General features: G+C 48.3%; 12 protein-coding genes across 12 annotated transcripts; 5 read left to right on the top strand and 7 right to left on the bottom strand.

Moving 5' to 3' along the window:
• Positions 1-440: 440 nt before the first annotated feature.
• On the top strand, positions 441-956 carry BKA55DRAFT_694331 (acyl-CoA N-acyltransferase; the record flags this gene model as incomplete). Its single annotated transcript, XM_046200026.1, has 1 exon — positions 441-956. The coding sequence occupies one exon, from the start codon at positions 441-443 to the stop codon at positions 954-956; it is 516 nt and encodes a 171-aa protein (XP_046044840.1).
• A 287-nt stretch (positions 957-1,243) lies between these two features.
• Positions 1,244-2,595, bottom strand: BKA55DRAFT_578411 (uncharacterized protein). The gene is made up of 2 exons (XM_046193706.1): positions 2,058-2,595; positions 1,244-2,000 (listed from the first exon to the last, which is right to left on the bottom strand). The coding sequence occupies exons 1-2, from the start codon at positions 2,175-2,177 to the stop codon at positions 1,365-1,367; spliced, it is 756 nt and encodes a 251-aa protein (XP_046044839.1). The 5' UTR covers positions 2,178-2,595; the 3' UTR covers positions 1,244-1,364.
• On the bottom strand, positions 2,596-5,372 carry BKA55DRAFT_578401 (uncharacterized protein). The gene is made up of 5 exons (XM_046193705.1): positions 4,959-5,372; positions 4,362-4,901; positions 3,990-4,315; positions 3,580-3,936; positions 2,596-3,533 (listed from the first exon to the last, which is right to left on the bottom strand). The coding sequence occupies exons 1-5, from the start codon at positions 5,127-5,129 to the stop codon at positions 2,978-2,980; spliced, it is 1,950 nt and encodes a 649-aa protein (XP_046044838.1). The 5' UTR covers positions 5,130-5,372; the 3' UTR covers positions 2,596-2,977.
• Positions 5,373-6,963: 1,591 nt separating this feature from the next.
• Positions 6,964-8,529, top strand: BKA55DRAFT_597260 (uncharacterized protein; the record flags this gene model as incomplete). Its single annotated transcript, XM_046196052.1, has 3 exons — positions 6,964-7,210; positions 7,265-7,910; positions 7,959-8,529. The coding sequence occupies 3 exons, from the start codon at positions 6,964-6,966 to the stop codon at positions 8,527-8,529; spliced, it is 1,464 nt and encodes a 487-aa protein (XP_046044837.1).
• A 118-nt stretch (positions 8,530-8,647) lies between these two features.
• BKA55DRAFT_130099 (major facilitator superfamily domain-containing protein) lies at positions 8,648-10,801 on the bottom strand. The gene is made up of 6 exons (XM_046184827.1): positions 10,397-10,801; positions 9,544-10,347; positions 9,421-9,492; positions 9,275-9,372; positions 9,138-9,222; positions 8,648-9,090 (listed from the first exon to the last, which is right to left on the bottom strand). The coding sequence occupies exons 1-6, from the start codon at positions 10,454-10,456 to the stop codon at positions 8,767-8,769; spliced, it is 1,443 nt and encodes a 480-aa protein (XP_046044836.1). The 5' UTR covers positions 10,457-10,801; the 3' UTR covers positions 8,648-8,766.
• Positions 10,802-10,927: 126 nt separating this feature from the next.
• BKA55DRAFT_543355 (uncharacterized protein) lies at positions 10,928-11,687 on the bottom strand (the record flags this gene model as incomplete). Its single annotated transcript, XM_046190584.1, has 4 exons — positions 10,928-11,144; positions 11,201-11,225; positions 11,306-11,429; positions 11,604-11,687. The coding sequence occupies 4 exons, from the start codon at positions 11,685-11,687 to the stop codon at positions 10,928-10,930; spliced, it is 450 nt and encodes a 149-aa protein (XP_046044835.1).
• A 531-nt stretch (positions 11,688-12,218) lies between these two features.
• On the top strand, positions 12,219-14,380 carry BKA55DRAFT_651257 (major facilitator superfamily domain-containing protein; the record flags this gene model as incomplete). Its single annotated transcript, XM_046197319.1, has 9 exons — positions 12,219-12,523; positions 12,831-13,003; positions 13,096-13,323; positions 13,371-13,496; positions 13,567-13,682; positions 13,744-13,830; positions 13,877-13,993; positions 14,039-14,123; positions 14,176-14,380. The coding sequence occupies 9 exons, from the start codon at positions 12,222-12,224 to the stop codon at positions 14,334-14,336; spliced, it is 1,395 nt and encodes a 464-aa protein (XP_046044834.1). The 3' UTR covers positions 14,337-14,380.
• Positions 14,381-14,510: 130 nt separating this feature from the next.
• Positions 14,511-15,982, bottom strand: BKA55DRAFT_521027 (uncharacterized protein; the record flags this gene model as incomplete). The annotated part of the gene is made up of 2 exons (XM_046188476.1): positions 14,511-15,718; positions 15,778-15,982. The coding sequence occupies 2 exons, from the start codon at positions 15,980-15,982 to the stop codon at positions 14,511-14,513; spliced, it is 1,413 nt and encodes a 470-aa protein (XP_046044833.1).
• A 930-nt stretch (positions 15,983-16,912) lies between these two features.
• BKA55DRAFT_578392 (peptidase family S58-domain-containing protein) lies at positions 16,913-18,560 on the top strand. Its single transcript, XM_046193704.1, has one exon. It carries the CDS (start codon positions 17,090-17,092, stop codon positions 18,251-18,253), a length of 1,164 nt encoding a protein of 387 aa, XP_046044832.1. The 5' UTR covers positions 16,913-17,089; the 3' UTR covers positions 18,254-18,560.
• A 144-nt stretch (positions 18,561-18,704) lies between these two features.
• BKA55DRAFT_578391 (uncharacterized protein) lies at positions 18,705-20,292 on the bottom strand. Its single transcript, XM_046193703.1, has 6 exons — positions 20,198-20,292; positions 19,883-20,128; positions 19,629-19,831; positions 19,482-19,576; positions 19,256-19,426; positions 18,705-19,204 (listed from the first exon to the last, which is right to left on the bottom strand). Exons 1-6 carry the CDS (start codon positions 20,243-20,245, stop codon positions 18,825-18,827), a joined length of 1,143 nt encoding a protein of 380 aa, XP_046044831.1. The 5' UTR covers positions 20,246-20,292; the 3' UTR covers positions 18,705-18,824.
• A 1,147-nt stretch (positions 20,293-21,439) lies between these two features.
• BKA55DRAFT_597254 (uncharacterized protein) lies at positions 21,440-22,866 on the bottom strand (the record flags this gene model as incomplete). The annotated part of the gene is made up of 8 exons (XM_046196051.1): positions 21,440-21,608; positions 21,651-21,928; positions 21,985-22,088; positions 22,142-22,214; positions 22,267-22,352; positions 22,427-22,543; positions 22,594-22,778; positions 22,826-22,866. 8 exons carry the CDS (start codon positions 22,864-22,866, stop codon positions 21,440-21,442), a joined length of 1,053 nt encoding a protein of 350 aa, XP_046044830.1.
• Positions 22,674-25,797, top strand: BKA55DRAFT_578369 (uncharacterized protein). The gene is made up of 9 exons (XM_046193702.1): positions 22,674-22,778; positions 22,826-23,267; positions 23,321-23,344; positions 23,391-23,512; positions 23,565-23,992; positions 24,038-24,327; positions 24,377-24,775; positions 24,826-25,070; positions 25,125-25,797. Exons 2-9 carry the CDS (start codon positions 23,151-23,153, stop codon positions 25,528-25,530), a joined length of 2,031 nt encoding a protein of 676 aa, XP_046044829.1. The 5' UTR covers positions 22,674-22,778; positions 22,826-23,150; the 3' UTR covers positions 25,531-25,797.
• Positions 25,798-25,932: the final 135 nt, after the last annotated feature.

Below are 25,932 nucleotides of genomic sequence, written 5' to 3'. Positions count from 1 at the left end.
GAATCAATACCCACGAATAACGTGCGTCGAGATGTTGGGCTTTCAGAATAACCGAGGCCGAATTTTCTCTCGCTACCCTGTATATCAACGTTTTCCGATAAGCATGAAGTAGAGAGTGATAAAACGCGAAAGCTATCTTATTATCCCATGGTCACACAACGAAAGATTAGCATAGGGTAGCCTTGCCGGGTGTCGACTGGATCATGAAGGGGATCGGTAGAGCCTTCAACGGCATGCGTCAAATACGGGGTCATAGATTGATAAGAAAAGTCAGTTTAGCGAGATTAGATGGGTGATGTGAAATAAGCTTCTTTTTCGTCAGATTTCGATGTGGGGTTGGTTGCGGCATATTTTTGTCTCGAATTTTTGTTTACTCCAGCCAATCTTGAGCCTGTATCTGACGTGCTGTTTGCGAACACTTATCACGAAAGCACCACGGTATGGCGAACATTACTCTCCAACCAGCGACGCATGATGAGATCCCCACGATCGTGGACTTCATAACAAAGGCCCGAGCGGACATGTTCCCATTTCTCGACCAATCATCCAGCGATCAAATGGCCCAGAAAGAGCTCGACATTTTCAAGGACAGATATCTTGATCATCCTCACGGCGCTTTCTTAACAGCGTATTCGGAAGGTCGTCTGATAGCGACGATTGGATATGTTGCTTATGATGACCGTTTCTCACATATCACTCTCGAGCCTGAAAATGTTGTCGAGATACTGAGATTATACGTTGAGCCTGAATGGCGTCGCGCAGGAGTAGCTTCCAAATTGTTGGACACGCTAGTCGAGACCGCCCGGCAATCTGGCATCAAGCAACTCTATCTCCATACGCATCCGTTCTTACCGAACGCGATCAATTTCTGGAAACGAAAAGGGTTCTCGATCATTACGGTGGATGAGGATCCAGTATGGCAAACGACGCATATGAAACGGTCGTTCCAGGACTGAATCCACGGTAATAATATATCTTACGCGCATTCTATCCTGGATGATGCTGACCGCGTATCTTTGTTACCAGGTTCTCGAGTCATACTTGGAGATCAAGGGATCGCCTAGTGGGGTTGAGTTCATGACCTGCATATGTAGGGAGAGCAAGTTCACCCACGATTGGGGCCGAGTCGAGATGTACCGAAGAGACTTCTCCAAACTTCTTTGACCAATTAGACACCAGCGCGAGCGAAAATAATCGGATATTGTTCAATGCTTTGGCTTGTCACAGAAAAGTTCGACAAATGAGGATCGTAGGGTATATGTATTCGTGTCTAACGTGAAACGTCGATATTCTTCCGACTCATATTAATTACAACAGATCATGTCTCGTTCTTGAATCCTTCCCAGTGCCATATCGCGGGGCACTTAGTATCGGGTACCACCGTAGCCCTGCTGGCCGTATCCGCCTTGACCTCCGTATCCCTGGCCTCCGTAGCTTTGACCTCCGCCGTAGCCCTGATCTCGGCCACCATATCCACCTCCACCATATGAGCCAGAGCCTCCATGAGAACCGTCTCCATGTCCATGTCGAGAAGAGTTGTCATACTGAGACTTTCCATAGGCTAGGTCATCGTCCTTTCGTCGACGTCGCTCATCACCAGAGTCGGAGTCACTGCTGCTAGTCGAATCGCCGGTGAAAGCTCGAGGGCGTCCGTCGCGGTGATGCTTCCTGTTCTTCTCCTTCTTGTGTTTCTTGAACTTGTGCTCGAGGAAGTTTGCGCCAATGGCACCAGCAGCGGCACTGGCTAGACTGCCGAGAAGGCCGCTTCCAGCTGTGTGAGCGGCCCAGCCGGCTGCACCGCCTCCTGCAAGTGTAGCACCTAGTCCGCGCTCTCCATCCGGACCTCCCGGGCCACCCGGACCGCCGGGACCACCTGCGCCGTCGGGGTATTGGTTGGGTCCGCCGCCGTATTGTCCGCCTTGGTGTTGGCCGTAGGATTGATCACGGTTGTCGTAGCTGGGCTGGTTGGAGCCGTAGTTGGATCCTTGAGAGTATTGTTGCTATTGAAGCTCTGTCAGTGATTGTAGCTGGAGCTCGAAGTTTGGCAGATAGCTCACCTGCTGAGGATAACCCTGTTGTTGTTGGCCATAGCCTTGTTGTTGTCCGTAGCCACCACCTTGCTGTTGCTGCTGGCCGTAGCCACCTCCACCACCGCTGTAGTAATCTTGAGCTGACATGTTGTTTGTGTTGTTTATGTGTATTCGTAAAGTTGTACTGTAATTCTAGCTCTGGGAATGATGTAAAGTGAGGGGTCAAGCTCTACTTAAGTAGACACTGTCGTCATCAAGCCATTCAGCTCCAACAAGGTTTATTGATCTTGGCTGATGTGATCTCACTCTGGGCAAAGGTGGCGCAGTTCCCCGAACCAACATGTTTGCGGCGCGGGTGTCGGCACTCCGGTCACTTGGCAGCCGGATGCATCGGCATACTGTGGCTCGGCGTTCGGACATGCACCAAGTGACCCCGGAGCTGAGCCACCTCGCATCGGAATCGCCGAATCATGTTTGTCATGATGAGCATATGTCTGTGGCTGGTGATCTACTTGGCATTACCTGCAGGACGCGTAAGACGACCCTCTAGGCCAAGACTCCAAAATCCACTCTTTGCTTAGTGTTCAGCGCCGAGGTTTACCTTTATCAGAAGACGAGACTATAAATAACATAATGTCTCAGTGTAGACATCCAAACTGATAAGATCATCTGATATGGTGTTCACGTGCTGCGACTGAGCATCCAAGTGAAGCGATCACGAAACCTCGAGAATCCCGTGACCCCACCATATAATGTCGCCATCGAATACGAGGTGCCACATCAAGAATCATGCATGATTTTGTTCTTTCTGAACTCGGTGGAATGGTATGGTTCGAAAGCGAAGATATTGGAAGAGTAATGCTAGTCTGATGGACAAGCATCGCATAACGATGATGCAGCCAAAGTTCATTTCTCCTCTGGTTGCAGGACTTTTCCATTCGCTATGGTCATGATGATGGTCGGCTTTCTTCCTTCGACAGCATCGCCCACTTCTCGATCAAGGTTCCCAAATTCCATATCGAGCATTCTTGCTCGTCTCCATCAGAGGCGAGGACTTCCTTGACCTCTTCTCGTGGAGGCAAGGCAAAGCTGATTGGCAAGTCCTTTTCAACTGTTTCTTGTGTCCATCCATCGAGATACTGCCGTGCAGGTTCCGGGATAGACTTGTCCATGGCCCAAACGAAGGCCTGAATCGCTTGTAGGAGTACGCCACTAAGTCTAAGGCTGCTAGAAGACAACTGCGCCATCCGACTATTTCTTGTAAAGAGATCTTGTGCCGCGGTGTCATCGATTATGGGGACCAGTGTTTCCATCGATATGTACAGTTGATGTGCTAACATCAGGTTGGCAGGCCATTTCTTGATAAATGACCCAATGATCTCGGTATCATGGCGACAGTGTTGGATGCAGAGGTCCTTAACTGTCGAGTTGTACGGGACACCAAATGGTGTCTCGACAGGCATATCCCGAAAGAGAGTATATAGTATTAGGTTCTCGTCCATTCTATAGTCTTGTTAGTGAATGAACTTCCAGCTAACTGGATTCTTACTTTAAGAAACATGTAACCGGTGTTAAATTCTGCTCCATGACCAACTGGTGAGGCATATCATGTCTAAGCTGTATGAGGCGAGAATAGAATAGCCTTCTAGTATGAATATCCTCCTCACTTCCCCGTCTGACATTGGAGGTCGTGAGATACTGCATGATCTCGTAGAGAAGTTTGGAAAGAGAGCATGCAGCTGCCAATACTCCAGGTGGCCGAGGAACAAGATCAGAGGAATCATTCCATGGCCTGTCAAGAACATCCAAATTTCCTTTGTAGGTGAATGTAAGAATAGACAAAAAAGGCTTAGGAACATGAGGCGGGGGAATAGTAGAGGGCTTGTTGTAGAAATAAGCTGCCCGGCTAAACGCTCCCAGTCAATACAGCCTCTTATGATTGGATTAGCTCGCTCCCACCTCTCTAGTAAGAATATCCCCCAAAGCGTCTTGGATATAAGCATCATGTCATGAGTCTGAGGGGGAACGTTGTTCTTTGCTACCTTATACCTTGCTTCTAAGCGAAGTTGCTTAAGCATTTCATAGGCTGTAAGGCGGTAGACCAGACCAGCTCTGTCTTTCCCCGTGGCTGTCATGGTGAGGTACATCAGGAGTAATCCTTGAACAGTTGGTATCGATGGTCGACCCTGTTCGTTCTCAAAATGACTCTTCACCTCGGCTAAGAAACGTTCTGAGAGGTTTTGGCCTGTCATCACACCGAATTGTTTTGCTCGTTCAGCCATCAGCTACAGTTGCTTAGTATTGGTTCGAGAAAGTCAGCTTGCTGCTTACACATCTTTTGGCGCAAATGGCATTCACCAGCAAAGGGGAACACCATTCCGCTTCCGTACTATCGCTTGCTCTCATCTCATCCACAAAGGTGACCCTATCAAGCACAGGAAACATATATGAGTTATCCCAAGTAAAAAAGTCCGTTATTAGCTCTGACACAATTCCATCGCCGGCAACTGTTGTCCACGGCTTGGCAGGGACTTGTATAATGCTCGATTCAAATGCTTTATGGTCGAAATATGACAGTCCAGGATCATAATCCCATGTACTCGTTGAAGGTCTCGGGAGAAGAACTTCGGCTTGTCTTACGGACTCGAGAACGGTGAGGGGCTGATCCGAACTTCTCAGTCGGTTAAAGATTTCCTGGGCCTCACGCTCGGGTTTCTTATGTATAGCGTCAAATAACTCTCGATATTGCTGGTTTTCGACTAGCAAAATGTCATACTTTTTCTGCACGGCGACAGGAACCGCTGGGGGTTCGTACGAGCATGCTTCGGCTCTGGAGGAGCAACGGCTACAGGTTGGTCTTCTACCATCACACTACAGAAACCCCGTCAGCATTACCTATAACTCATTGAATAAAGGGAGCATTCATACCTTTGCTTTCTTTCGGCGGCATCCTTCACAGGCCACGGCAACCAAAACCCTCTTTCTTAGTCTGTGCGGTGGTGACGAGGGCCCAGGAGAGTGGACTTCCCCGTAGATGTATCCTGAGGTCTGCTGAGCGGGTAGGATCGGGACCAGTCTCCTGGTTTCCTGGGGATCCATTGCCAAAGACCCTTTCAGCTGGAGCGAATGATCAGATAATCTGGATGGGACATAGTGAGACACATAGGGGTGAATAGGTAGGTAGGTATTCTTCTGATAGAGAACAGAGGCAACTTTTGAGTTTGGTGGGCAGAGAAGGATTCAGCCCTGAACGCTAGAAGAGAGTAATGAGCCCACTGCGTCGGTATTAAAGTCCATAATGGTGATGTCTGTGGATTGTTTTCACTACCGTGCCAATCAAACCCGATGGAGCTCTCCCGGTAATTGTATTGGATAGAAGCAGGTTTGACAGCTAATCAAACGTCATTCTGACGTCAGATTGCAGGGTGAAAAAAAGAATCATGCATTTTTCGGTCTGTTTCTATCGTGTCTGCCACCAAGTGAGCATTCAGCTTTTATTCACCATTTGCTTTTAGTGCCACTAATCATAAATTAGAAATGAGACTATTAGATCTCAATAATCCTCCATTTTTGTGGTTTGTACTGTGAGGCATACTAAATACTTAGTGTTTGTGCTCCTCGTCCACTTAAGAATGTCACTATCATCAGTGAGCCATAGACACTCCGCCCTTTTTACATCATGAGCCCCCTGATCTACAGATATCGCATGGAATTAATCTGGCGATGGCATGAATTGACCCTCCAGATGACCTAGTTTCTTTATCATGTTCATCACGCGAGCACGTCCCGCCCTGGCTTAGTTGTCAGGCCACGTAACAAGCCAACGCAGCTGCCGAATCAGTACAGCGCATTCAGTGAGTGGAATAGTCGATGGCGTCACTCAAGGCGGGCGCATATGAGCTTTTTTCGAGTCTTCGAGAATCTTAGACTGAGCCCTCACCAATGCCATCGCCTCCACTGTCGACCTGCAAATCACTTAAGGAAGATAAGTTTCGGACTTGACAAGTTTGGCTACCTATTTGACACCTGAAGCGTGTCCAGTGAGGTGAGCAGCAGGACAAACGCTGGGTGTTTCAGATTCTGAGGGGCAACACATATAATACTCGAAAGGCTTCGAAATTAGTGCGCGTCATCAACAATTTTGACAGTATCCCCGGTGTGACAGCCATGGAATATCACAATTCCCGCTCCCTTTAATGTTATTCTACGCTAATAACCTCCTGTCAAGGATGGAGCGGCTGGATAGATCGATATTTTGGTTGTCATCGACACGAAGACAGTCGTTCGCCTGAGGCATCAGTCTTTCCAAGGTTGGCAGGTCAACTTTCACACCGCCAGGAATCGCGTTAACATATTTCCCAAGGAAATTCCTTTGTATCGTATAAGCTGTGTGACCTCGTATAACGACACCTGTTCGCACGCGCTGATGCGTAGCGCAGCAAGTTCTCTTTACCAACAGACCCCTTGTTATCTTGGCGGAGAGAAGTAAACAGGGAAGAACTGTCATTGGGTTTCAGAAAGGTTGGTCACAAGGCTGTAGGTAGGGTATTAGAGTTTCGAGCGATGTATCGTACAACGGTTTCAGAAACAACTTTGCTTTTCAACAGGCTGAGATCAGCATGACTTCAACCAGATGCATTCATGTTGATCTTGTCAGTTTTAGTTTTGAACCATGAGGTAACATTCGACAAACTGGGCTAGACTACGTAAACAGTTGTCGACAAGGATAAACAATGACTCAGCACGCTAATCGGAGAAATTAGGGGCTATCCCGCCATGTTTCAGCCCACGAAGAGTATCTTCCAATTAATTGACGATTTTGAGGTTGCAAACGCCTCTTGTGATATCAGATCACCCGTCGAAAAGGGAGTCTCCGACGCGTAATGAAATTTTGACTTTGGCACATTCCTGGGTATTAACGAACGGCGTTAAAATGGCTGTTAAGCTTTTGTTGGTTTCACTTGGGCTAACTGTGATTTTTGTGGCTCTCATCCTCTATCTTCGGCGCATCAACCGTCTCTTGAAGGAGACGCCCCATCAGGTCGGACAACTAAGAGGCAAACCTTGGACCCCAGAACTACTGAGACAAACCTACGAAGCTCTCGAAACATCACCAATCAACTTCGATGGGCGTTTACCTCCCAAACTTAACAGACGATACATCGTCACCGGAGGGAACGGTAAGTGTTCTCACCAAGTAGTCAAGTTTTGGTCGGTGCTGATCCATGTGTCAGGGCTCGTGGGTGGATACATAGTTCTCCAGTTGTTGGCGCGTGGAACACCACCCAAGTGCATTCGAATTGTGGATGTTCGAGAGCCCGAGCGAGATGATCTGCGGAAAGGTCTAGCTGCCCAAGTGGACTATGTGCAGACAGATATTACCTCCAAGGCTGCTGTTGGTGATGCTTTCTCTAAGTCGTGGGATCCGAAGATAGAATCTCTGCCGCTCACCGTCTTCCATACGGCTGCTGTCATCATACCCGGAGCCAGGTCCAAGTATCTCTACAAGTTCACCGAAGCTGTCAATATACAAGGGACCAAAAATGTCTTGGCTGCTTCTCGTGCAGTCGGCGCCGATATCTTCAGCTCAACTTCATCAGCCTCGATATCCATTCGACCCGTGGAAGCATTTGTACTACCATGGGCAGAGCCTAAACACTATTGGCAGGTGATGGATACACAAGACTTCGATAAACCATTACGAGAACACGAGGAATACTTTGCAAACTACGCTGTTTCAAAGGCCATTGCGGAACGACTCGTGTGTGCTGAGAATGAACCGTCTTTTCGCACAGGATGTATTCGACCTGGGAACGGTATTTACGGACATCCCTCGGATAACCCCATCGGAAGTCTTCTGGCTAGAGATGTCAATCAAACGTAGGTTTCGCCTAAAATCATCTCCGGTCATTTCTAATGCTCGTATAGCTGGGTCCCGCACATAGTACAGAATTTCGTTCATGGCGCCAACGTGGCTGTCGCGCATCTATATCACGAAGCTGCGCTCACCAAAGAACATTGCACCCACGCTGGCAAGCCGTTCGTGGTCACTGATGTTGGTCCACCAATCACTTTTGGAGACGTTTATACTGCCGTGGAAATCTTATCTGTTCATCCCTTTCGAAATGTTATCGTGCCGCCTTTGGTCATTCTTTTTATGACGCATATGGTCGAATGGTATATCCTACTCCCCTATGGCCTCCCATTCCTTAAAGGACTACTCCCAGAGATCAAAGGTGATCTTAGGACAGTTCAGCCTGGGCTAATCACCATTTGCACACATTTGATAGCATCTGATGCTGAGGCAAGAAAGCCCATCTCTGAGGGTGGCCTCGGGTACAAAGGACTTCTTACAACACTAGAAGGGGTTGTCTCGGTTATCATGGATTGGAACCGAGAACATGCTGGTGAGCAGACAAGAGAAGGAAAGAAAGTTTACCAAGGTTCGTTACGACTGGCCGAGATGTTGGAAGAAGCTGGATCATCTATTCCTCTTTAGGACGACTCTCTTCGAGGAGAGCGAGCCGTTCTAGTATGGTCTCAGCTTGTTACATATAATTTCAAGCTTTATAGAGCAATAGTATTAGCAAGCCCTCGTATCTCGCTTAGAGTCTGAAGCTTGTACAAGTTGCAATAGTTGTATATAAGTCATGGAAGTTAAAAGTCGTCAAACTTGCAGCTCCATTCCTCTTGATTACCTCATCTGCCAACACTTGCTTCCCATTCTTCTGCTCCATCAGTACTTGAAGCGAGGCTGATCAGTACCAGCAGCCCGTCTGTTTCTCCAGACATAGTACCCATGCATAGCGATGCAGCCAACGCTCACGAACAACAGCAGGCCAGCATTTACCCAGTGTCCAGTTGGATAGCCCTTCTTGGCTTCGTTTGCCTTGTAGATCCAAACACCAACGATTTGGCCAGGAGCTCCCATGGAGATGTTGAGCGCAATGGCCAAGCCGATGGCAGCCGTGGAGTGCAGGTTGGATGATAGCCAGCCTAGAAGAGGGGGGATGCAGGCAAAAGAACCGCATGCAGCCACAATGAGACAGCCATAACGAGGCTATAAATTTAGCGATCGCATAGGATCAGAGTTTCAGACAAACTTACACTATAAGAATCGGCGGGAAGAGTTGCAGAGGCAATGAAACCAACGGCGCCTATCAAGGAGAATACAGCCGAGTGAAGAGCGCGGCTGAAAATAAGTAAGCAAATGTCCACGGCAGTGAGATTAGTTCATTACTCACGCATTGTGTCGGTCTGCTGACCATGAAACAAGCAGTGTGACAACGTACGCAGCTGCGTAGGGAGGCACAGTCATCAACTGAGCTCTAAGATCCGCAAACTACATGCTGTCAGTCAATGCCAAGTGTCCAATGGTCTTGCGACATACCCCGAGGCCGGCCGTGATTGAAGGTGTGAAGAGTGACAAACTCGAGAATGGGGCTGAAATACCGAAGTAGATCTTGACGCGGTTAGCAGAAGAGCTTTGCTGTCAGAGGAGAACAATACTTACCAGGTAATGGCACCAGAGCCGCCATTCCAGCAATGTTGACTTAGCATCCTCCCACGTCATGGACTTGCTGTCACCATGTGATCCCTGCTCAGAAAGTCTATATGCTGCGATGTCCTTTTCTTCCGCCGAGAGCCAGCTGGCTGACTCGGGGAAATCTGGGAGCCCGAACCAGACGAAAGCTGAAGAAATCACGGAGGGAATACCCTCAAGGATGAAGAGCCATCGCCAACCGGAAAGTCCATGTACCTGGTTCATATGCCCAACTCCATAAGCGATGGCGCCGCCAAAAGCTCCGGCCAGAGTAGCAGATGCCAAGATAGTAGCCACTCGAACGGAACGCTCCTCAGGCTTGTACCAGAAAGTGAGATAGTACACCAGACCAGGAAACAGGCCGGCCTCAAAGACACCCAGAAGAAATCGCAGAACTGTGACAACAGCATAACTATGAGCAGCACCGAGACAAATGGTGATCGTACCCCATGCAAACATGAGGAACGCAATCCATCTGCTCGGCTTCATCTTCTTGAGGAAGTAGTTGGACGGAACCTCGAAGAGAGCATACGCAATGAGGAAGACCATGAGTGCAATGGTAAAGTCATAGTTGGTCATGTTGGTTTCTGTGAGAAGATCATGACCGGTCGTATGGTTGAGAACCTTGGCGTTGCCAATGTTGGATCGATCTAGATAGCAGAGCAAGTAGATACCTGCAGCCAAGGGAATGATGCGAACATCTTGTTTGCGCACCAGCTTTTTCTCAAGAGCTGGATCAATTGCCGTGGTGCTCTCCAGCCGAGAATCGGAGTTCTGCTAGGGCGTCAGTTGGGGACCTCGTTGGAGAAGGCGGGAGGGATACCTTTTCATCACTAGCCATCTCGGGATTGCTATCAAAGTCGTTTCGCGCCGCCATCTTCATGGAGTCACCTCAAGCTCGAGGATATCTCTTGGCAAAAGTCAGTGAAAACTCTGGCAAAGGAGGAGAAGGGCCAAGAAATAGAAAAATTAAGCGAGGCGAAGGACCGTTGCATCTCATCTCGCGGTGTCCAGCCGGAGGTAAATATCCCCGCATAAATCAAGCCCACATGGTTCCAATTCCATACAAGATCTGCATCGTATTCGCGGGGTTGAGCATCTCGGTTTCGGTGGCCGACACCGAACCCCATGTTTAACGGCGCCGAAAGGTCTGAGCTTTGTACGGATAACCGGCAAAGAATAGATGAATTAACTTGAAAATATGGTCTGGGGAGAAGCTTAGATCGTGTAATGCTTAAGGCTAAATATTGGTTATCCAATCGGTGCGGAGTAGCTTCAGCCCTCCCCAATGCCAAGAGTAGCCACTGATACTCCCGTTGATTACCCCTATTGCCAAGCCCCGGCGTTTTCAGACTCAAGCATGGCCTAGATCAATTTGATACATGTCTCTGTCTCTGCTCTTGTCCATGTTTGCCTTGTTTTCGGACTGCCTCACAGGTGCAGGCAGAAAGGCTAGGCCGTCGTACTCGGGTCCGTTGGTGGATACGCCGGGGGTTTCAAATCTGAACTGTGCCTTTAGTCTGTTGTTCTCTTGTTGAGATATCTTTTGGTTGCCATTGTTCAGCATGTTGCTAGAAAGTGAGCTTCGGTTGCCCATCGCACATAAACACCGGAGCCAATCACTCACATAGTGTCGTAAACAGCTTGGAAGACTAACAGGATTTAGTAGCGCTCTATCTATCAGTGATAGGATAAGCCGACACCTGAATCACCAGGCTCACAAGAGACCTACAGAGATGTTTTGCGATTGTGCTGTTACCATTATGGGTATCCAATACTCTATCGTAAGACGATGCGTACTCCTCATCGCGTTGGATATTAGTTTTACACCCTGAACCTTCAGAAATGCCCTGCTTCTGTTTCCATATAGGTAGGTATACGCGATACACATTAACTCTTAGGTTTATCGATAGAAAACGTAGTAATCATGTTGGATCTGGGCTGAAAGGACTTATGTATTGACGACGAGAAGTCGAGATGGAGGTGGCAGACGCGGCGTTGCCGTTGAAGCTTCGTATGGTAATACATACCATAAAATGCATTGAGCGGGATGATATGGTCGAAATACTTGCATTTGACCAATTCAATGACTCAGAGGGTTCAAAAGATGGCATGTTTGCTCGTTCTGATGCACCGTGCAACGTATCATTTCAACAATGATGGATTACTGTATTATGCTGATGCGGCCCCATCAACATCTATGAAAGGGATTAAAAACACGAGAAAAGTTGCTAGAATATCTCAGTACCTTCTTGGAATGTGATTCCAACAATTATAAATCTTCAAGCCGTCTGCGACATTTTCTTTCCCCCAAACTCCGCCGGGCGACTATCTTTCCATATAACGAACCAATAGCCGTCAAATGCACATACAGCTTGTAGCAAGCAATATATACGAAGTATTATGTGCTTTCTTGCTTCATCAGCAACTGCGACACTGTAGCGTGGGTATCTGAAAAGGGCCAATAACGTGGTGCGTAGGTTGACTGACGCGATCGGAGGGAACGATTAGCACATATATTTGGTCACATGGATCAGCATAACCCCGAATCATGGGAATAATGGTATATCTTCCATCACCAAAACTATACAAGCGAAACTCATAGAACACTTGCAATTAATTTATACTTTGTCGCCTTATACTACGCCATGGCGACACTGAGAAGTCCAGGCTCACAAGGCTACGTGCCCCTGGCCGACGCTTCACCCGAGAGCACCGAGGATCATGTAGTTTTTGAGCCAGTCAAAACATGGAAGGGATACATATGGGATACCTGGGAGCTACCTCAGGATCAGAGGCGTTTATTGTTCAAGGTCGATGCTTTCATCCTGACCTTTGCATCAATAGGTTATTTCCTCAAGAACATCGATCAGACCAACATCAATAACGCTTTCTTAAGCGGCATGGAGGAGGACCTCGAGATGTTTGGAAATCAGCTTGTGACTAGTGAGTGCACACGTGGCTCTTCTTATTGATATCAATTTTCACACTAAAACCAAGGTACTTCGATTTGGACATTTGGCTATGTCATCGGACAGATCCCATCAAATCTACTGCTGACCCGAGTTTCTCCACGGTGGGTTATTCCATCGCTTGAAGTAGGATGGGGTATAGCAACCATCTGTACATCAGCAGTTCAATCATACAGAAGTCTCTACGTACTACGGTTCTTTGTTGGCTTCTTCGAGTATGCAATGTCCCCTCTCCAGACTTTACAGTTTCTCAGCCGCCAAATTTACGACTGACATTACTACTAGATCGGGTTTCTATCCCGGAATTCATTATATGCTCGGTTCCTGGTATACGCCGAGAGAGATTGGGAAGCGAGCCATGCTATTCTGGCTGGCTGGCTCGGTTGGATCTATGTTCAGTGGCTTTCTTCAAGGGGCTGCGTATACAAATCTAAATGGCGTTCACGGACGTGCAGGCTGTAAGTACTGGGTTTCGAAGGTCTCGACCCCTCGTTATGCGAGAACCTTGACCTTGTGATCTGGGTATATCTGACGCTAACCATTGTTCTAGGGCGTTGGCTGTTCATCATCGATGGCCTCATCACCATCCCACTGGCAATCGCCGGTTATTTCTTCTTTCCAAATCTACCACAAGATGGGAAGCGAACTTGGTGGACAACTGAAGAAGAACACATTCTGTCGGTCAAAAGAATGCAGGCAATTGGGCGCGCAGGCAAGCAGCCTTGGACCAAGGACAGGGTAAAGAAGGTTTTGTCCAGTTGGCACACTTACCATCTTCGTACGTCGTGCCTCAGATATATCCTGAGCCTCACAGCTGACCAACAGCGTTGCTGTACATTCTTTGGAACAATGGTAACCCGCAGGCCGCTATGGGTTACTGGCTGAAGAGCTTCAATGACCAGCCTCCCCCGGTTCCCGGGACCTCGTTTACTGTTCCTGAGATCAACAACTGTAAGTCACTCCCTTAGCTATGCCACTTCCATGATTTTTGGTGATTTTTATCTAATTCTTGCGTTATCAGTACCTATTCCTAGCACAGCGATCTTCCTTGTCATGGCACTTTCTTGGGGCTGGCTTTCAGATGGGCCTCTACAGGGAGCTCGCTGGCCGTTTATATATGCCGGAGCCATCCTTATCGTAAGTCGTTACCCTGAACAGAAAGCCTGGGTGAGTATTCTAATACCCGGGTCCCAAACAGATCATCTTCAACATCCTTCTCTTGAACATGCCACTCTACTCCAATGTCGATGGAAGAAAGGTTGTCTACTGGCTCAGTAACATTGGTGTACGTTCCCATTCTTCTGAATAGGTTTTATCTGACCCAGATTTAGCATGGTGCTGGGCCTCTGATCCTCAGTTGGATCAACGAGATTTGTTCTGCCGATACAGAAAAGCGAGCCCTGATTGTGGCCATAGCCAATGACTTGGCTTATGTTGTACAGGCTATTGTGAGTTATTTGCTTGCCTCCGTCTTACTTTGACTGATCCCTCAGGTGCCCATTTTCATGTGGAAAACGACGGATTTTCCGGCTGCGAGGAAGGGATACACGTACTCAACCATTTTACAAGTACTGCTGAGTAGGTACCCCCTCCTCTCCATATCTTCATGAATACTGACGAACGCGTTTAGTTCTGGAGACTGGTTTTATTCAAGTTTTGTTGTGGCGTGATAGGCGAAAACCTGTAAGGTCTCGTGGTGTCGAGTCGCCGCCTCCACTCATATACTCAGATGAAGAAGAGGGCGAAGAGGCCAATAAGCCAGGAGAGCCACATTATTCTCATACTGATTAGACATTGATAGACTACACTACATTGTAGAAGATATAGATGAAGCTTCACGCGGGTTAGTGGACATTGAAGGGTACAACATATAGTTTCTAAATCCAAGAACGTTGCATGTCTAACTCCATTCTTTCTCCGATATCCCTACGCCTGGCTATAAATACTATCTATCCAACAATCTCATTACGCAACGGGGCTTCTAGCGGGAAGCGGCGGTGGGGGACCAAGGGGCGGTGTAATGAAGCTATCGACCGTAGTATACGGCGACTGTGACGATCCATCATACGGCGACCGAAAGTCATCCTCCAGTCGAACATCCTCGTAGATGCTTGACTTGTCGTCATCAAGCTTCTCCGGATGGCTCAAACTCTTATTCTCCGGTGTAGTACTCGTGATAGGTGTAACCAAGACAGGTTCAGTCTGCGTACTAGCTTCAGATGTCGTATATGTCCTGCTCGGTGTTGAGACATAGCTGTCTCGGTTGCTCCTCGTTCCAGTTTCTATACTCCTTCTGTAGAACTTTTTATACGTCGGGCTGTTGGGGCTGGGGCTGTACTCGAATGCTTGGCTTGATGGCCTCGAATGAGTTGCAGCATCGCGGATCTCGAGGCCTTCTTTCTCAAGGGCGAGAACACCATACGGGTCGGGATCTTCTGGATCTGGAATGCCGAAGACTGTTCCTTCGCCAGGAGCCTCCACATCGACATCTCCTGGCGCGGGTTGTCCTTCCAACTCTTCCATCAATTGCTGGTCGACATCTTCTCGACCCTCGGCTGCCTTCAACGTCTCCATCAGCATCTTAATCTCCGGCGGACGACTTGTTTTGCCAGCTAGAATGTCCGCCACTTTGACGCCCTCCTGCCCGTAAAAGCGAGCATTCTCATCTGTTCGTTCGATAATGACTGTTCCATCAACTTGAACACCGGCATAAAACCCTCTTGACTTCAAGTAAGTGAAGACGGGTCTATTGGCTTGTTTCCATTTGCCATCGTTCTCAAGCACTCCGCCTGCTCCGACAGGTCCAGCAACAGCACTGATCTCTCCTCCGAGAGTCGCTCTGATCTTAGTAAATGCATCCAGGGCTTTTCGGTTGTTGATAACAACAACACAATCGTAGATGTCGACTCCAACTAGGAAGCCAAGACCTGCTGTGTGCAGCAGGATTCCAGATGGAGGAGACCATGAGCCGTCCTCCTCGTTTCGGGCTACGAGGACTCCGGATCCGCCGGCTCCAGATACCCAGAGACCGGTTCGCATGGTAGTAAAGATGGCGAGACCGACAGCATTCTGTATCACCTTTTGTGGGATTTTCTTCAAGACACGTTGCTTCTGCTTGGGTCCAGCCTGTTCAGCATCAGCTGGCTTTTCCTCCTCGGTATAGAAGCCATCCTCTGTCATCTGGTCAGTCTACCTCTCATCTCATTCAACTGCATCTTGGGGGACGACTTACTGCAAAAGGATCTCAAAATTCTGGCGGCCTTATCACTCTCTTTGTCCAGGGTCGTAGGCCAGAATGCCTCACTGCCGATACGGTTTGAAAGTCGATTGATTGGTGCACCCAGCTTGTCAGCCCAACCCCACACTTTGTCAAAACCCTTCTTGCTTGTGGTCTTTGTAGTATCCCATGATGGTAATCTGGCTTTGACTTTCTGCATCTCGAGGAGGTAACTATCGGTATTAAAGACGTAAAACAAAAGAGACGCAATATCACGCACGGGATTATCTGGAGTTTCAGCCGAGTTCCATACTGGCTGTTATTTAAACGCGTAGCCTGGCAGACGTCATCCCGCCCCGTTGACCAACGTTTGGCCCCGAACTTCCGCCTGTTCCGGCGCTTGCCACGAGATCTCACTAACCAGACAAAGTCCTGCGGATTGTCCGGCTCGAGATGACTAACATTTCGTTAGTTTGTCAGAAAAGCCTGCGCGGGCTTTTCGGTCGGGGGCGCCGCAGTGTCTTGCGACACCGTGATACCGAGCTGAGAAGCACTTGTTCGTTCGGTGCTTCTCTGGATGCCTGGAGGCTTGGGGGCGCGTAGGGCTTGCTTCAGTGGAGCAAACGATTAACGACGAATCAATAAGGTGTACTGGCGATAAGCTATATTAAGCAGTGGATAGAAGTACATCTTAACAGATAACAAGATACACTAAGCCTGATCAGGTAATTCTGGCCTCGTCAGGACAGCGCTTAGCATCACTCCGTTGGAATTCTCGAGTTCAATCGAGACTCGCCAACCAGAGACAAAACGTAACTCCAACATTTGCTTGGACTTTTTATGCACAATTGTTTGAGCAGAAATAGTTGAGTAATTAGTCATCTGTACAGCCACAATCACCCCTGCTTAATTATTGAATGCAGAGGCTTAGCCTATATCTCCTTCTTATCTAGGGTAAGCAGTCGCACTGCTTCACCTCTTCCATGGTTTGAGGTCTCCATAGAAGGAAGGCGCGTGAGATATTCATCATCTGAGTGAGGGTCAGCTTATGCGCTGGAAAGGCATCCAAAGCCGAAAAAGGTTTCCCGAAATGCGGGAACTTTTGTTGAAATGCGAAAACCGGAATAGATGGCTTTATTAATAATCCTCGTTGTTCAAATACTCCAGTCTTGTTGCTCTTGATCCTCACCCTCCATCCGAGTGAAATTCGCATCAAATACTGGTCAATTGATATAGTTTGGCTTACTATTTTCAATAGTCAGGTTCTTATCGATCAGAGCCACCAAGGTACCGACTGGACTAAAAGCCCAATACTTACAATATCGTCATGGGTGGCGGCCTGGATCTCTCCAAGCGAGCTCGACTCCGTGAGCTCCTCCCTGAGCTCTACTTGGGCAGATGGCGGCCAGGTCATCTGAACTCCATCACCGATGTCCCAGGCGTCCTCGTTCACACCGAGTCAATCCAACCAGACCAGGATGTGAACACAGGAGTCACCACTGTTCTTCCTCGAGCAGATTGGTTCGACCATTCATGCCATGCAGCCATCTTCAAGTTCAATGGCTCTGGGGAGATGACGGGCTCTCACTGGATTGAGGAGTCGGGCACGTTGACATCACCAATTATTCTGACAACAAACTCATCTATCGGAGATGCCTTTCGAGGCGTGTACGATTATGCGACCAAGTATCACGCGACTAAAGAGGGGGATGTGAACCTATTTGCGTTCCCTGTTGTGACTGAGACATACGATGGATACCTCAACAAGCAAACCCGATTTGCGCTTACGCCAGACCATGTTGTCCGAGGTATTCGCAATGCATCTTCTGATGCGGTACCTGAAGGATGCACTGGAGGCGGCACGGGAATGATATGCCACCGCTTCAAAGGCGGAACAGGATCCAGCAGTCGCATTGTACCAGGCTTGGATAGTGAAGGAAACACGAAGGATTACACTATTGGCGTACTTGTTCAAGCCAACTATGGACTCAAGGAAGACCTTCACATTGGCGGTGTTCCGGTCGGAAGAATCCTGATATCAGAGGCTCAAGCGCCTTCTTCATCAGAAACGCCCGCGATTCACGGACCTCACGTGGACGGCAGTATCATTATCATCATAGCTACGGACATTCCTCTGCTCCCAGTTCAGCTTCAACGGCTTGCCAAACGCGCTACTGTTGGACTGTCACGCGTCGGCGGCTATGGCAGCAATGGATCGGGTGACATCTTCCTGGCTTTCTCTACAGCTGCCAAGATTCCTATGCAACGTCTCGAAGGGGGAGATTTGGACCCCTTTAAACCTACGTCTTTCGAGGTTGGGACAGTGCACAATGAGACAATCAATGGCGCGTTCGAGGCTGTTGCTGACGCGACTGAGGAAGCTATTTGCAATGCTCTGTGTATGGCAACGACTATGACTGGATATAAAGGACGCACTGTCGAAGCATTGGATCTCAACAAGGTCAGAGAGATAGTGACAAAGCGACTGTAAAAGGGCACAAAGGTTGGTGTTTGGTTACTCAGCCAGACGCGAACTAAGAAGCGAGTTCATTCGCGACAAAGACATGGTCGCAGAGACTTTACCCGAGACCTGGCGGATTTGGGAAGAAGCTAGCTTTGTGTAGATGCGCTAAGATCTAGACCAACCAAGAATTTCTGCCTTTGTTCCGCCTGAGCTCGAGATCGGAACACGCGACGCGACGCGTCCGTTTGACGTGCTCCCAGAACGCGCAGTATCTGGTTCGTGACGTCAAATGCCCGAATCAAAGAAGAAACTCATGTCAATCTATTCTGTAAACAAGGGCCCTTCGTGATTTGCTTCATGCTTGTGGTAAAGAAGAGTGCAGCGGCCAGAAAATACATGCGCTATGTGTCTCGACGTATCGCACGATTTTCTAGGACCCATGGTACAACGCAACGACGATGATCCATGATGCCGTATATAATATAACAGAATGTTAAGTATATTGACACTGACAATATTTTACAGACTATCTGGTTGTATGAACAGGTGACGCTTCTGATGGCCGGGGCAGTATGATACATATTTGTGACAAAGGAAACTAGGGAGTGGACCAGTACGACTGTGCCTGGTCCTTAGTAAGAGCTTCAACGTTGATGTTATCAAGCTCGAAATCGGTATCATCACCATCATCATCCTTCCAAGATCGCTCGGGCTCGGGCTTGCGTTCTGGTGTCTTATTACCATTCTGAGACACTCTGTTGTTTGAGCGATTCGAGGGACCAACGCTGTTGACGCCCAGGTAAGTTGACTCCTCGATCTCTTCCAGCTCGCGATGTTCCATGGCGCGAGATGATCTAGCAGTCTTGGCTTCATCAAAGGTGTAGTCATCAATCCTCGTGGTACGACCGAGTAGCATTCGGAGGGAGGGGAGACAGGCTGTGATGAGACCGATGTTGACGTCAAGGGAGCTCCATAACTCTGCGAAATGATTAGCTCGGAATAGAAATACGTATCGGGGACCTGACTTACCGATCGTGCTAAAGGAGCGGAACGAGCCGTTGTCTCCGAGCTCCACGTTCAGGAATCGGACTAGAGAGATGGCGATGTCGAGAAGACCGACCAATGACACAAAGTACAGACCAAGCTTAGCTCGTTTGGTCAAATCGAGATCATGAATGACAGTGAATGGAAGAATCAAAACTACAGTGTGTTAGTGAAAGCTTTGACCAAGAGAGGTGAGATGCTGCCAACGTACTGAGAAGACTGCCCAGAAAAGACAAAGCCCAAGAGACCTGAAAGACAATACCCTGCCATCGCCAGTCGCATGCAGTCAAGGGTCGAGTGATGACCCTACCAGACGTCAGTGAATGACCCAAAAGTGAGACATCTTTGTAAGACATACCAGTGCCTCTCAATAGGCATACAAGAGAAGAGCTGCATGCACAGAGTCGCGGCATACGCCAGTCCACAGTAAAACACAGTGATCCAGAGTGTCTTGCGACGCCTTCCCATAAAGGCGGGAAAGATCTGGAAGTACATGGATAGTAGAATTGCTTTAGATAGATATGTTGTCGCGTAGAAGGGGATTTCGCTGGCCCAGGACATCTTGACCTGTGTTAGTCACCATCGCCGTCTGTACGATTGCATGTGTCTTACCTTGTAGATGTACTCGACCTTCTCTTCACCCGGATTGTAGTTCTCAAAACCGACACTGATTCGAGGCCTGAGAACATCGAGGTTGTAAAACACCACATCGAATGCCGCACACGATATAGCAGCGCACAGGGCCAAGATCATGAACCAGTCGCTTGTAGCCAACTTATCCCTCTGGATTCTCAGTCGGTAGAAGAACCTAGTAGTGATGATAACAGCCGCGAAAGAGATAAGGCTGAACGTCGCGCCCTGTGAGACATCAGTAACCAACCTTCACTTACATAGACGAAAGCGATGCAAGTGAGACATGGAACGTACCAGCACGGCTGCACCCGTAGGTGGAGGGAAAGCCTTTGTCAGAGTCATTTTCGATAAAGAACGTATCAACTGCACCGAGAATGAGAGACAAGGTGAGACAGAAATATAATGAAATGAAAACAAAGGCACAAAACGGATCCGTCCTTGTCTTATTGTTCCGTAAGGCCATGACACTAAGTTGGATGCGGACAGGGCCCTGGAATGCGGCGGCGCATCTTGTGGCGATTCGCCCTGACTCTAGCCTTGCTTAGCGTCTACGAATGCAAATCATCCGTGATTTGACAATTGCTAGCCAGGGCGCGGAACCCGTGGAGGCTTGGGGTTAGGTTTTGCTAGACGACATGTGCATTCCTTGTCCAGAGGGTCTGATAGATCGGGAGGGCAGATAAGGTTTGACAGCAAAGGGCCCTTGATCGTCTTTGGTATGGTTCCACCTTTGATCTGGGGCTTTTACTTCGTTGTTATAGGCTCTTTGAACTTTGTTGGAAGCTCCGTGGTAGTCTAGTTGCATCACCCGCATCATGCAGGAACCCGATGCAAGGGCGAGAACACAGGCCAAGACTCTATGCTGGGCTTGTTGGACAGAACAGAAGCCAGTATGCTTAGAGTGAGAGCACAGCTTGACAAACAAGCTGGTTAGTTTGCCCAAGTGACTTTGCTGATTTGAGTATTTCAGTACCTGCTTCACAAGACGTTCCGCACGATTCGTGTACGAGTTTTTTCAGGGCGCCGCCATGGCTCTTGGTCACGCAAAGCCACGCGAAGCCGTCTCTGCCTCCAAAAACGTGATGCCCAGTGATTTCCGATTAACAGGTAGTGGTGACGTACTTCTTCACATACCGCATTCCGCTGAAGATCGGCAGTGATCTTCTCACCACTTTAACTAATCCAGGATCACAGAGCTGAACGGAATGCAACTTCGACGTCAATCAACGTTAGCAAGGTAAGTGGCGGCACTGGGGCCGTTGCGAATGCTGGCCACAATGACATAGCTCGTTGATGGCTCCAGGAAGTTTGTGATATCATCGGAAGAGTGATTTCTTCCGCGTCATATTTACATATGCACTGGTCAAGTGATACAAATTCATCAATCTACCAGAGGAGCTCTTCACAGGTAGTTGGTGACATTAGTGGTGTAACTCATGAGCGTATGTTGTATTTTCCATAATCACTACATTGATCTATCCTGAAGCCGATATGAGGCTACCCAGCCAAAAATCTCCCGAGGGAGAATGCAGTTTACTATGTCTGTTCGGCAATAAGAGTGTCGAAAAGTCCCATTCTGACAGTATCCAGCTCCTCAACATCCTTGATCTCTTGGTCAATGTGATCAAGACATTTCTGCTCGCTGTCCCACTTCGGCCTCCAACCTAACTCGATTCCGTTCGCCGGGTCAAGATCACCACTGAGACTGGTCAGCATGTATATCATATGAAGCTGAAGAGAGACTTACTTGGGCATACACATGGGACGAATGAACTTTCGTGGAAACCCGAGATTATCAGCTGCAACGTCGTAGTTTGGCCAGATCTTTGGTGTCGGATCATCGACAAGACCACGAGCGTAGAGCCCTTCGGCAATCTTGTCCATAATCTTCCACCAGCTTGTGCGATGGGCAACTGAGAAGAAATATCTGTCGTTTCCTACAGCGATGGGCTCCTCTTTCAGGATCTTGTTGAGGATGAGAACGTAGAGATCTGTAAGATCGGAGATGTGCACTGTTCCAGGAGTCTTGGTGTTGAGTTAGGCCTGAATTATTTGATAGATATATCTTGAGAGGGTGTTACCGAGTCTTTGTCGAACTTATGGACTGTCTTCAACTTGATGCTTGTTCGAATCAAGGCGGGGATGTTGACCGAGAGCTTTCTGCACTCGCCAGTTCCACGCCCATCTATGCTAACATTAGTATCATATGACAGATTGTTAAAGGGAAAGGATACTTACAAGTGAGTTGGATCGGGATGTTGAAGGTTTCGACACCTTGAGCCTTGCTTTCATCGGCAAGAACAATGTTTGTCTGCATTCCGTCAGCATGAACAGTCACTTGCAATGTTGGGGTCAAGATCAACCTTCCGGACAGGATTGTCAATGCCAAGCTCCCTCTGCCTATCAATCAGGGGATCGGAGTCTTTGACCTTACCGAAAGGCCATCCGCCTTCCTCGGTGAACATGGATGCAACCGAAGACTTTCGAGTTGTTAGAAAGATTTTGGGTATAATTAGAAGGAACTTGCATGAATCAGGTATGTCTTGTTGCCGGTAGCTCGCCGGCGATCTCCAAGACCACTAAGGATGTTCGATAGCATATCTGGAAAAATGGCCCCAGCGGTATGGATGACGATGTCGACTGAGAGAACTGTTAGATACCATGACTTGAATCATATATGAGAAACCTACTCTCATATTTGGCAATTGCATATTCCACAGCAGCCTTGTCTTGAAGGTCAACTAGGAAGGCATGGACTCTGTCGAGCTTGGATATCTTATCGACCTGATCTTGGCTTCGAGCAGCCGCAAAAATATTCACGGCCCTCAGCGTCTCATCGGTACGAGAAAGAATATCAGCGATGACAGAACCACCACTGTTGACAGTTAGCAAGCGAGAGATCAGTTGAGATGGCTCACTTACATGTAGCCAGCGGCTCCAGTGACAAGAACGTTATGAGGCATAATGCTGAAAAGACAATGTGATGTAATAAATCGAAGGTTGATGTGTATTTCTGAACTGTGTCTGACTTCTGAGTACTTGTTATTCCATGAGAAAAGCATAACCATTTATACTGATTGTCTCTCAACCATAAGACACCTGTCTCCATGCCAAGGGAATCCTTCTGACAGCAAGAGGTGGAATTAGTAAATGTGATTGGCTCGGCTGACTCCACAAATAACCAATACCTGGAAATCCGCGCGTTTCCGGGAGGTTTGTCATCGATAGTCCCCTCCCCAATATCATTATGATGGAGACATTGTCAATGACAAACTTCTACCAACCAAAAATAATCGACATGGAATCCCGCGCATCTCCGACGGACAAGAGAGGCTTCGACCGCCCTGCGATCAGTCGCCGCTCGGTATGGCCACCATACACCATTGTCCAACTGCTGTTCATCGACTGACGTGTTAGTGCGATCAATGTCGAGCGAGAAAGGTACCTTTCATCTACCATATGATTGACGTCTTCTAAAGTTTCTTAGATCGGATGTGATAGATCAACGCCTTGTTCCAACTGCGTATCAGCCCGCGTCGACTGCACTCATAGCAGGATCGCGCCCAAGCTAAGCACTGCTAGGCAGAGAGTCTTGGTCTCTGAACAATAGTATTTAGGGTCTTCTGGCTGTAGGCGTTCTACAACTAATCATTTAAAACAGCGAGCGAAAGATTGATGACATCTCTCGCGATGTCAGCAGCATTAAGTCTCTGTTGGCAGGACTCGACCTGAACAGAGTCGCGTCAGCACAAACGTCACAAGAGCAGCATCATTCGGCTCCTATACCTTCAAGTCCAGCCAAAGCAAATCGTCCGGAGACACTTCGACCCCCTGATACCGCTGCTCCGCTTCCTTGCTGGGATTACTCTGCCCATATCATAGGCTTTGTTCAATCCATTATCCAGGACAGTGGCTCAGTGCAAGCAGACTCTGAATGGAGCAGTACCGTTTCTTCGTTGAAAGTTCTTGCCAATGCTTTGAAAAACACTCAGATGACACGGAGTCATCGGCCAAAACCTCATGAGCCACCAGAAAGTATCCCGACGCCCCCGTTGGAAGCTATCGTGGAAATTCTGCGGTGGGCTAGAGGTATGTTGCCGTGTGCTTCTATGTGCGCCTGCTGACAATTTGTAGCTCATTCCAGAGATCATAGGGTCATTTGGATATGTCGGTTCCTTCCGCTCGATGTCTTCCTAGACATATGCAACAAGGTCTATTTCCGCGTCGAAGATCATTCCGAGGCCGAGTTTATCATCGCGAATAGTTTCTTATCATACGTATTCGCCGAGTATGCGGTCATCCACGGAGATAAGAAGTCACAGGAATACTGTCGCTTTTATCGATCCAAAGTTGGCAGCGGCCTTACTAAACTGCCTCTGTTGGCGACGCCATGCATGGAACTCAGCGCCGCGCTAGCTCTTGGGGTATGTTCACAACAACTGTGGTTCCAGGATGAGAACTAACGTCTTTAAGGCAATTTACTTGGTCGAGGAAAGCCGAGCATCACAGTCGTGGACCTTGATCTCGACTGCAATGACACTATGCCAGACGCTGGGCTATCATCAGCTTGACTCGCCTAAAGACAGCCATGAAGTCATACAGTCCGACTTATTCTGGGTCGTTTACGCATATGAAAAGGGTCTTTCATTGAGGTTAGGGCGTTGCTCCGGTGTTCGCGATTCCGAAATATCTTGCCGCCGCCAGGCAAACCAGCATCGATCCATTCGTCTCGCGCGGATACAGGGAAAGGCATATGATCAGCTATACAGTCCCGAGGGCTTGAGCACATCAAGCACCACGCGTTGCGAGGTAGCTAAGAGCCTTGCACAAGAGCTACAGTCAATCATAGATGAGACCCATCACGAAATCGCAGTACGTGCTACCCCCTTCTACCTTGTTTGAGTGACTAACATGGTATGCAGAAAGCTCTGGCGGAGAGTCGAGATATGAATGATGACCCTATGAAAGTCATATACCTCCATTGCGATCTTGTTTGCCAATCAGCTTTGACGGCCATGGTTCTCAGGGTGTTGCCTGGCTCCCAAGGTATGGAGGTCCATGAAAGCTGTCTCACTGTTGCTCGCAACACCTTGGACCTTCATGATCAGTGCATGAAACTTGTCAACGGATGCAAAGATCCTCTGTTGATCCGGAGATACATAAACTGGTAGATATATTATTCTCCAGCCGCTTTTTCTACCTTCAGCTGACTTCTTGACAGGGCTATCTTGCATACACCCTTCTTTCCATTCAGCATCGTCTTCACTCATGCTGTACGATACTCAATTGAGGAGGACTTTGACCGCCTAGATAGATTCGCAGCCTCATTGAAACCAGAGTCGACCAGTGCAGAGCCCGCAACACATCCGCATCGACTATATGAGCTCCTCAGCAAAGCTGCTCGCCTCAGCGCCAAAGCCCGCCCCGAGCTGTCGCAAACGGCCGAATCTCTATCAAGCTCAAACGACTTTACGATGGTTGATCCCGAAGCAGCGAATGTTACAGATGAAATTGGCGCGACTGATGCTGCAATTGGTGCCGAATACGATGGGTCGTTCCATATCGGGGAGTGGTTTCACAGCAATCAGCAATTTATGCGACTCCTGCACGAAGATGTACCGTATTGAACCGGCTCTATTGCCCTTTTTGCAGATGACGTTATACTTGGTAAGACAGGATGCTGCGTAGTAAGCTTAGGTTTTATTGAGTGACGTGTCAAGCTCTTCATATGATCAGAGTAGCTCATGTCAAGGGAAGCAGACTTCGAAGGCACATGTAGCCAGTTTTGACTCCATAAATACTCTTCACATGGTATTCTAGACTAAGGAAATAAGGTGGGGCCTTCAGATGTAATTAAAAACAAGGTTCTCATGCATAAATGTTCTGGAATCACGACAAGACACGCGGTGTAGGTGCGGATCCCATCACATGCAATTTTCAGGTGTTGTTGGCTTCGCAGCCTAAACCTCACCGGGTAAAGACAACAAAATGATATGCCGTGTCACGGGATGAATGGGAATGCTGATGCA

Source organism: Fusarium redolens (assembly GCF_020744475.1).
Source record: "Fusarium redolens strain MPI-CAGE-AT-0023 chromosome Unknown BKA55scaffold_16, whole genome shotgun sequence".
NCBI lineage: Eukaryota > Fungi > Ascomycota > Sordariomycetes > Hypocreales > Nectriaceae > Fusarium > Fusarium redolens.
This window is presented reverse-complemented; position numbering and strand designations above follow the sequence as displayed.